Source organism: Terrapene carolina, unplaced genomic scaffold (assembly GCF_002925995.2).
Source record: "Terrapene carolina triunguis isolate 2854851 unplaced genomic scaffold, T_m_triunguis-2.0 Scaffold29316, whole genome shotgun sequence".
NCBI lineage: Eukaryota > Metazoa > Chordata > Testudines > Emydidae > Terrapene > Terrapene triunguis.
Genome location: NW_020693667.1, coordinates 1 through 10367, shown reverse-complemented (window position 1 = coordinate 10367; position 10367 = coordinate 1). Strand labels below are relative to the sequence as shown.

General features: G+C 62.5%; 1 protein-coding gene across 1 annotated transcript; it reads left to right on the top strand.

The window, feature by feature from the left end:
* Positions 1-2594: 2594 nt before the first annotated feature.
* Positions 2595-8097, top strand: WNT1 (Wnt family member 1). The gene is given in 5 exon segments (XM_024209388.1): positions 2595-2695; positions 4451-4704; positions 6297-6439; positions 6441-6563; positions 7609-8097. Coding segments are annotated over 5 exon segments (1110 nt in total).
* The last annotated feature ends 2270 nt before the right edge of the window (positions 8098-10367 follow it).

The following is a 10367-nucleotide window of genomic DNA, read 5'->3' as shown; positions in this document are numbered from 1 at the left end:
TTAAGGCAAATAACATGAACGTAACCCCCCATGTCTGCAAAATCCCCAGCCTCTCTTCAAAACGACAAGCCTGCATGATCCAGCCCTTGTCCCAGCCCCCCCCCCCCAATCTAGCTGTGCCGAGGAGACCCGTCACTACGCTCATAAAGGGCCCGATCCGGCTGCTCTTGAGACCAAGGAAGGTGCTGGGGGAGGGGGGGCACCTTGATTTTAATGGCAGCAGAATCAGGCCCCAGGTACAAATGTCCACATCAGATTAGCCGAGACCCCCAAACTTGGACAGAGGAGACAGGAGCTGTGAGCTGGACCGTGGGCCATAAGGCCAAGGTGCCTGAGCACAGGACGACGCTAACAGCACCCGGGCTCACCCCGTTTCTCTCCTCTCTTCAGCGCCTGCCCCTCCCGCTCACCCCACCCCTTGGACTTGTCCTGCCCTGCAGGGGTGAGGCTCATGACATACAAACCCTCTTGCTGACGGGACGTCCCTCTCGCTCTGGGTTCGGGGAGGGGTGGGCAGTACTGCAGGGTGCCCGTCTGTGTGTGTGCGGCATCGTAGCCCTGCTCCTACCCCGGGATGGCTAAGGGGGGGGTTCTGCTCTCCCCTCCTCCTCGCCCCCCTGGGGTCAGCTTCATTTGAGACCAAACACATCCCTGATTCAACGTCACGGACGACAAGAGAGTCACCTGGGAGGAGCGTGGCCCCATCTGGGCATCAGTCCCAGGGTGAGTGCGCGTCCACACACGACACAGGTGTCACCTACAACTTACATGGGAAACACACGTGAGAACATGGCCCTTCCGGCGGACACCCGCGTCTACCGCCAGGGATGGAAGAGGGTCCAGCCGGGGTCTGATCCTCGGCGGGTGACCTGGAGCAACAGGATGAGAGCGAGCGCGAGGGGGGTGCACGGCGCCAGGCAGAGAGAGACGGGGCGCCAGGTGAGGGGTGCAGGCCTTGGGCTGTGCCTGGCTTTATCTGGCCATTCCAGTCCCCGCTCACCATTAGCTAACGGTGGTGGGCACCGTTCCCGTGTGCCCTCTGGCCACCTGTCTGAGGCAGGGCCTCGCAGGGTCCCAGCCCAGCCCCACGGATTGTCCCCAATGCCAACATTTGATTCGTTTCTTTTCCCCTTAGGCAAACCCCCCAATGCTTCCCTCTCCAGCCCGGCGCTCCCGTTCGGGGAGGTCCCAGCAGATGGGATGGAAAACCCCAGCTCCAGCCCGTTAGCTGCTGTGCCGTTAATTTGCTACATCTGGTCGCCGGGGATGGGACTTGCTCAGTTTTTATCTCCCCAAGCTTCTGCCTCGAGCGCCAGCCCCATGCGGTGAAAGGACACCGTAAATACTGCCAAGCCAAGCACACACGCGGCCAAGAGGGGAGCGAAATCAGAGTGGGAACGAAGCTGCCGCAGAAGCCTCAGGCGCATTCAGAAGCCAAATGTGGCCACTGGAACCCCAAGCGTTGCTGTGAGCGCAGCAGTGCCGGAGAGACGGGCAGAATGAAGCTACAGGAGTCCATCGGCAGACCATGGCACGTCTGATCCCGGGCCAGTCTCAGCAGGGGGACCTGGACCCAGCCCAGAGACCCCTTCTCCTGCTGGGGGATCTTAGCTCTGGCCCCCCTCCCCGGCACCCCTCACAACTGGACTCGGATTTCCCTTGGGATAGTGTCAACTCTCCTGCTTCTAAGGTCATGGTCGCTTTGGGGGCCTCTGGGGGAAAATGAGTTGGAAGAAACCTCCCGGACTCAGCCAGCGTCGAGCAGATGCTGCTGCATGGAGCTGGCTAGGAGAGGGGTAGGGTGGGGGTGGGGTGAGGGGGGCGTGTGAGTGACAGACACTAACATTCATCCCCCTCATCTGGATTTGCTCCCATGCAGAGAAGGATTTTGGAGGAACCGATGGATTTACAGAGCCCGGACACTTGACAGAATTAATCTCAACCCGAGTGATGGACAGTCAGATGGCCAGATAGCCCCGGCGCGGGCTACCCCATAAGAAGTGATGCATCTCTTCCACTTCCCATTGTTAGCATGAGAACACAGCCTGGGTCCTACACAGAGGTACCGTTCCACAGAGACCCACCTCGCTGCCGCTATAAGAAGGAAGGGGCTCTCTGAGGCACTGGAGATGGCTGGAGGATGCGAAGCACTCAACAGCAGCCGTAGACCATCAAACTTTTTCCCCTAGTGGTTTAATTCCTCTCTGGGGGAATCATCTCTACGAGGCTGCCAGAAACCAGAAGATTGGAGCCTTTCCTCCAGCATTTTCATATTTCTGAGGATGCCAACACTACTGCAAACTCAACTGTGACACGAGTTTTTCTTTAGATTCTATTTTTAGGGTTTGAGTTTCTATACATATATCTCTATATTTATATCTCTATAGGTTTCTATACAGCCATATCCACAGACACCCCATCTTTCTTGCGCTCCGTGTGGCTGTGGATATAGCTATCGAGATAGCAACGATTAAGCCAAAGAATTTGTTGTAGGATTCTCCTTGCAACAAGACTTTCTAGATCTATAATTTTTTGTGCCCAGACAAACTACTCTCGGGAAGTTTTGTACGAGCCACTGCCCTGCAGCCAAAACAATGAGACCTGTGGCATTAATTGTAGGGTTTAAGACATTGTGGGTTTTGGCATTTTCGTCTCTTTCCAACACTCTGGCGGTGAATAACAGTGGGAGATGGTGGTAAGTCTCTGCTTTTCCCTTTATATCCATCCTGTTCATTCTCCTTTTGCGACTAGAGCAGCCGTGGAGGGAGAGAGAAATCCAGCAGACAAGTGCAGAGAGGGGGCTGCTCTCCGGGCAGGAGGGAACGCAGCTGCTCTCCACAGCATCCGGAGATGTCTGGGGAGACATTTCGAGAACTCAGGTGTTTGCTTCTAAGGATGAAAGAATAATGATTCTGTGCGTTGATGAGAAAAGGCACCTGCCAAGGGGCTTGGACCCAGGGTGTTTCATCCAACCCCAGCACACCTGGCCCCTCCGGGCTTGCTTCTTTTTCCTGTAGACAGATTTTTATATTTCTAACCAGATTTGTTTCCCCTTCTCTGTGCTCCTGTGTCCATCATGGGCTGGGGTGGGGGGGAGTTGCTGAGGGAACTTGCTGTAACTTCCCCACTAGCTAGCGATCCATTCATCCCCATCCCCATCCCCAGCTGGGCATGGTGCTGTACACAGACAGGCATAGGACGATGCACACAGCGTCTTGGGCTAATTCTATGGAGCAGGGACTGTCTTTTCATTACGTGTGTCCAGTCAGTGCCGGTGCACCAGGCGCTAAGCTCATACTAGACACAATCACAAAAGTAGTCTGGCTACACACGCTCGCCGTATTGACACCTACAAACTGAGGCACTGTGTAGACACGCGCCTACCCACAGCTCTCCAATACACACCACCCCTTGGTGTGTGCGCTAGTTCTGCTTCCCATTTGGGAGCCTGGACACCCGTATTCACGGGTGATATTAACCATCCACTGTAGTGCAAGCCCTGCACTGACATTTCACGCTACGTGAGTAAACACACGCAGACACACACACACACACACACACACACAGAGCAGCAGGTATATAGCGCTATGCAATAGCTTATGTATATACACACAAAGAGACACAGACCCACATTTACGCCATATCATATGGGCCACAGGTGTGTGTTTGTCTGTTGTGTGTCTGTGGGCTGTGGGCTGTGATCGCTAGCTGCAGCGCGGGATGCGTGGGGATAGACGGGCGGGTGGGTGCATTAGGCTCTGTTCTATCTCTCCCCCCCCCAAACACACACACACACCCCAGCGGACGCACACTCGTCCCCGCTGGGAACTCCCATCCCTGCCGTTGCTGGGGGGCAGTGGCAGCTCCTTCCCCTCCCCAGCCGGCTCCGGGGGTGGCTTCTCTCGCCTCGTTTTAATGACTGCCTAGTCTGGGCCTGTCAGGCTGATTTAGGGCTGGGGGTGGGTGGGTTTGCAGCACTTGACCGCTCTGCGTGGAACAGGCTGCTCCAGAGCATGGCCGGCCAGGATTTAGAGCCTCCTGGAGCCGGCACCCTGCACCCTGGCATCTCGGAGCTGGGCACCCAGGGCTCTGCCCATACCTGGAGCCTGCCTCTGCGGCCGGGCCTGAGCCTTTCCCTCACCCACGCACTGGCTGAATGTCCGGGTTCTACCCCTGGCATCTGGGAGGGGAGTGGGGTTAAGTGGTCAGAGCAGGGGCTGGGAGCCAGGACTCCGGGGTTCTCCCCCGGGCCTGGGGGGGGGGTGGGGGGTAGTGGGTAGAGCGGGGGGGCTGGGAGCCAGGACTCCTGGGTTCTCTCCTGGCTCTGGGAGGGGAGTGTGGGCTAGTGGGTAGAGCGCGGGGGGGCTGGGAGCCAGGACTCCTGGGTTCCATCCCCCGTTCGGTCGGCCTTGGGACGTGGCACCTGATCCCCTGCCCCCGCTGTCCGCAGGGGCATCATCAACGTGGCCTCTTCCACCAACCTGCTGACGGACTCCAGGAACGTGCAGCTGGTGCTGGACCCCAGCCTGCAGCTGCTGAGCCGCAAGCAGCGGAAGCTGATCCGCCAGAACCCCGGCATCCTGCACAGCGTCAGCACCGGCGTGCAGAGCGCCATCAAGGAGTGCAAGTGGCAGTTCCGCAACCGCCGCTGGAACTGCCCCACCACCCCGGGGCCCCACATCTTCGGCAAGATCGTCAACCGGGGTGAGGCGGCAGGGGGCTCCCGGCGGGGGCACGGGTCAGAGCGGGGGCCCCCAGCAGTGATCATGGCCAAGAGGAGGGGGAAACTGAGGCAGAGCAGGTGCCAGGCCCTGGCACACCCAGGAAGGGGCTCCGTGTGCCACGCGGCCCCCTCCTACCACGTGTTGAGGGCCCCGCCCCCTGCGTGCCATGCCTCGTGGGTCACATGCCCCCCCATGCATTGTGTCCCCCTCCCATCCCCGTGGGTCACACAATTGGCCAGATAAGTGCCGTGATGTCACCTCTCCTTCCCTGATTGGACGAGCTCCCCGGCCAGGCCTGCCCAGGGGATCCCCAGCCCGGACTCCGTGGGCATTTCCCTGGGGTGGCAGCGAGAGCTCGGCGGGGGCAGCCCCTGGCCAGCTAGTGGGGCGACTCCCCTGCTCGGGGGCCACCAGCCTCAGCCCCGGTGCCGCCTCGGTCAGCGTTTTAAAAAACACTTTCCGAACGACGGCCCCGTGGCCTAATGGATGGTGCCTGAACTGGGCCCCCCGGACTCCTGGGATCCATCCCGGCTCTGCCACCTTCCCGCTCTGCCCCACCGTTTCCCCTCCCGCCCCTCGCCTAGACTGGGAGCTCCCTGAGCTGGGCCGGGGTCTGTGCAGTGCCCGGCGTGACGGGCCCGATCCCAGCTGGGCTGTAACACCCACGATAACGCCGCGGCCCCTCTGTGGCATGTGGGGGAGCTCGGTCGCACCCCCACCAAAGGGCAGAGCTAGCCTCACCTCTGCCAGGGTGAAAGGGCCGGTGACCCTGGGGGGGGAGGTTGGGCTCCTTTCTAAGGCAGAAATCCCGCCCTGCGAGCCGGCTCTCCTGGCCCAGCCCAGCCAGTCAGGTGCTCCCCAAACTCTGGGTCTCCCACACAAGCCCAGCAAGCTCCCCTGCCCCCCACCAGCTCCCTCCCCACCCAGCCCCCTGCTGCAGCCCCTCCCCCAAAGCCAAGCTCGTAATCAGCCCCTCCTCACCTGCACAGGGACCCCCGCCTCGCCCCAACCCTCCTTCCTGTGGCTCCGCAGCAACACAACAGGAGCTGCAACTTCCTGCCACCTGCCCCTTCCACCTGGCGGCCGGGAGGAACCCCCCTCACTTCCCCCTCACCACCGCTAGGGGGAGCCAGGGAGCTCAGTATGCAAACGAACCTGGCCTCAGGTGGGAACACACCTTTCATTTCCCCCTTCACCTCTAGAAGGAGCCAGGGCGCTTCCCCGAGCTGGCACCAGGTGTTACCTGCGCTGCACGGACACAGGGCGAGCCAGCCCCACCGTACTGCTGGGAGACAAAGTGACTCAGGCCTGGCCTGGCCCGGCCCAGCCCCCCGACCCCCCGCCCGCCTCTGGAGTGAGCCCCTATCCTCTCGGCTCCCCCAACCCCCCAAGCCAGGCTGCCTTTTGCACGGTGCCCGCTGCTGCCTGGGTGGGCAGTGTCTTGGGTGCCCTGCCAGAGGCAGCGGGTGCCCTGCAGCTCCTGCCCAGCTCACCGGGACCGCACCCTGGGGCGCTCGGCGTCAGCCCACACACGGTGCCGGTGCCCTGAACGCCTTGGTTCCCTGCCCTCAGGCTGTCGGGAGACGGCGTTCATCTTCGCCATCACCAGCGCCGGCGTCACCCACTCCGTGGCCCGGTCCTGCTCCGAGGGCTCCATCGAGTCCTGCACATGTGACTATCGGCGCCGCGGCCCGGGGGGCCCCGACTGGCACTGGGGGGGGCTGCAGCGACAACGTCGACTTCGGCCGGGTCTTCGGGCGCGAGTTCGTGGATTCCAACGAGAAGGGGCGGGACCTGCGCTTCCTGATGAACCTGCACAACAATGAGGCGGGACGGATGGTGAGTGTGCACGAGTGGGTGTACGGGCACGTGGGGCTGTGCACGCATGGGGTGGGGAGACTGTGTGTGCATGTCCGTGTGTGTTCATGTGTGTGAATGTGTGTCTGTGCGTATCCGTGCGTGCGTGTCCATGTGTGTGCATGCATGTCTGTGTGTGTGTGCGTGTCCATGCGTGTGCATGCATGTGTGTCCATGTGTGTATGCATGTGTGTGCGCTGTGGGAGGAGCATCATCTCTGGGGCTCTTTTCCAGCCCAGGTGGTCTCTGCTTTGCAGACAGGAAGCTGACGGGCCCCAGCATTCAGAGGGCAGCTACAGGAGGCCCTGGGCGGGGCAGGTTCCTGACCTGCGACTTCTCTTCCTGGAGGCATCAGCAGAGGGCCTGGGGTTGCCGCAGCCTCTAAGCAGAGGGACCGCAGGAGGGCAGGGGGTGTGCAGAGGACAGAAGCGCCCTGGGGGACAGAGAGACCTGTCCTGCCCTCCTTGCCCCCTGCGAACTCCCAGCTCGGGGGGCCGTGGGACCGATCAGAGGGGAGGAGGGAGCCCGGGGAAGGGAGGGTGGAGGCGCGATGAGTGGAGCAGGGTTGGGGCAGAGCCGGCACACGCCAGCTCTGACGGGTGAAGCCAGGGCTCCTCGTCCAGGCGTGCTGCTGCGCGTGGCCCTGCCGGCCTCCAGCACATGTGGGAGGAAATGATGCCAGTTCCTCTAATTGCAGTAAAACCCCACTGGAAAGGAGCCCTGGGAGCTGCCGCGGGCTGCCTCGGGTTTCCAGCGCGGGGGCGGGCGGAGCGCGGCTGGGGCCGGCGGCTGCAGAGCGCTCCCGGCGGAACGGTTCTGCCCAGAGCAACCCCCGCGACCTGCTAGATGCTGGCTAACGAGCGTTAACAGGGAGGGCCCACGTGTAATGGAGGCCAAGGAGGGCACTGCCGTGGGAGCGCTCGCCGCCCTGGGGTCCCACCTGGGCACCCCTACAGGGCAGCGCCTAGCGCTGCGGCACTGCTACGGGGAAGCTCGCCGCGCTAACCGGGCCGGGCCTGTCTTGCAGACGGTCTTCTCGGAGATGCGGCAGGAGTGCAAGTGCCACGGCATGTCGGGCTCCTGCACCGTCAAGACCTGCTGGATGCGGCTCCCGACCTTCCGCACGGTGGGCGACTTCCTCAAGGACCGGTTCGACGGCGCCTCCCGCGTCATCTACGGCAACAAGGGCAGCAACCGGGCCTCGCGCGTGGAGGGGCCCCACCTGGAGCCCGAGAACCCGGCCCACAAGCCCCCCTCCCCGCACGACCTCGTCTACTTCGAGAAGTCGCCCAACTTCTGCACCTACAGCGGCAAGACGGGCATGGCGGGCACGGCCGGGCGCTTCTGCAACAGCTCCTCCCCCGGCCTGGACGGCTGCGAGCTGCTGTGCTGCGGGCGGGGCTACCGCACGCGGACCCAGCGCGTCACCGAGCGCTGCAACTGCACCTTCCACTGGTGCTGCCACGTCAGCTGCTTGAACTGCACCAACACACAAGTGTTGCACGAGTGCTTGTGAGCCGGGGCCAGGCGGGAGGAGGGGGACAGAGGCAAAGACCTTCCCTGGGGGGGGATCAAAATCAGGGCCCCACCCCCATCCCGCCTAGCAAGGGCACCGCACCCAAGCAGCTGCCGCAAGCCGGATTCTGCAGCCCCGTGACCCCGGAGCCGCTGCTCTCAGTGGCAGACCCGGCCCCCGAGAAAGGCGGGGGCCTGGCAGACGAGGGGAGGGGCCGTCCTCTCCAAACTCTTCCAGGCCAGGACACCTGCAGGGGCGTCAGCGATCACCCAGCGGTGACCCAAAGGGCCCTGTGGCAGCCCCCTCCCTGCCACCCCGCAGGGTCTATCCCTGGGCGCATTTGGGCAAAAAGGGCTGTATCAGCAGCCTGGATCCCTCTCCCCGCCCCACGTCCTCTGCCAATGCCCCTTGCGGGAGGTGGGGGTGGGTCTCCACAGCCCAGCGCTGGCCTCTGTGCTGAGCCCCGGCCTGGGACCCCCAGCCCCACCTCCACGCTGCTCAGTCACTCCCCGCCTCGGGCAGGATTCGTCCCTCCGATGCGACCAGCCTCCCCCGGCTGCTGGGCTGGCCAGGTCCATGCCGCTCGTTAGCATCTGGACTCGGCGCATTGTGCCAGGAGCAGGGTAGAAAATGCTGGCCGGGCACCGTTGGCTGGGCTGGCGCGCGCGGGTGGGAGTTTGGTACGTAACGTGCACTGAAGAAGTGGTCGGAATCGCCAGTTTTGTTTTGTAAATAAAATATTTATTGTGAATGGTTTTATACCCCTTAGTGCCGGCCTGGCCTTGCCAACCGGTGGGTCTCCTAGACAATCCCTCTCCTCTGCCTTCGACAAAGATTCCCCCCCCGGCCTTTTTGTTTCTAATTCAAAGAAGAAGAACAATGCTTTGTCATGGATCTCATTCATAGTGGGCTAGAGACAAATAAAGGATCTATTTTTATCAATCCAACAGAGTTTAATTTTTGTGTGTGTGTGGGGGGGGGGGGTTGGAGCACTGGGGCACCTCATCCCTGCCCAGCGCTGGGCAAGCCGTGTCATTAACACCAGTGCAAAGGGCGCGGGAGACGCTGCCACACTGAGGTGGCAGCACGTTCCACGCCCGTCGCACTAGTGTCAGCGAGGACACCAGGTGCAGGGCATGAGGGACTCCGAGATCTTAGGGTCGGAGGGGACCATTCGGATTGTGCCGTCCGGACGCGTGTATAACCCAGCCGGGGAACCTCCCCCAGCGCCTCCTGCGTCTAGTCCCAAAGCTCCTGCCGGGAGACTCCAGCCCAAGCCCACGACAGCGGTTCCAATGGTCAGTTCCCCTCGCTGGGTCTTATTGGCAGTTTGAGCTGCCCTCATTCTGCAGTGAGCCCGCGGCCCGCAGGGATCCTCAGAAGTCTTGTTGGAACCTGCGTATTAACGGTACGTCTGGAGCTAACACCAGTAGGTTTGCTGCGTGGCTATGAACCAGCCGCTACACTCCACCCCAGAGGTGGCTGCATTTTCCCCGCCCCAGTGCTCCTCTCAGCCTCCTGCAGAGGACGCTCACACTCCGCTGTGCGGATCCCGGAGACCACAGCCCCTGGGACGCGTGGCCCCGCCCCCCATCCTGGCAGCTGGTGTGGGACCCGGCTGCACCGTGGGCTGAGAGCGGCCGTGAGCCCAGGAGCTCTGCAGCGCCACTTGGAAGGCAAAGCAGCCAGGCCCCAGGGCGGCGATTCCCCTGCCCCCGCCCTTGCACACGCTGCTCCCCACCTGGTTTGGGGTTTCAGGATCTTCAGCGAGTGTGTTGGGAGCCGGGAGCCTCAAACCCACAGCTCGCTTCTGAGGAGGAGAAAGAAAATCCCAAGCCCCCGCCCCGCGCCGTGCGGGATCAGCTAGAGAACGAACCGGCCTCCCGCCAGAGCCGGCGCTAAGTGGAAGCAGGCGACGAGCTGGGGAACTGCCCGGCTTTCATGTTTGGGCGGGGTCCGGGGTGAGCCGCCGATCGCACCCCTTGAGGTTAAGCAGGGAGGCCCAGCTGCTGGCTCGCATCGCCCAGCGTGCAATGCCGGCTAAGGCCCCGCACCGGTTCCCACCGCCCAGCGTGCAATGCCGGCTAAGGCCCCGCACCGGTTCCCACCGCCCGGCGTGCAATGCTGGCTAAGGCCCCGCACCGGTTCCCACCGCCCGGCGTACAATGCCGGCTAAGGCCCCGCACCGGTTCCCACCGCCCGGCATGCAATGCCGGCTAAGGCCCCGCACCGGTTCCCACCGCCCGGCGTGCAATGCCGGCTAAGGCCCC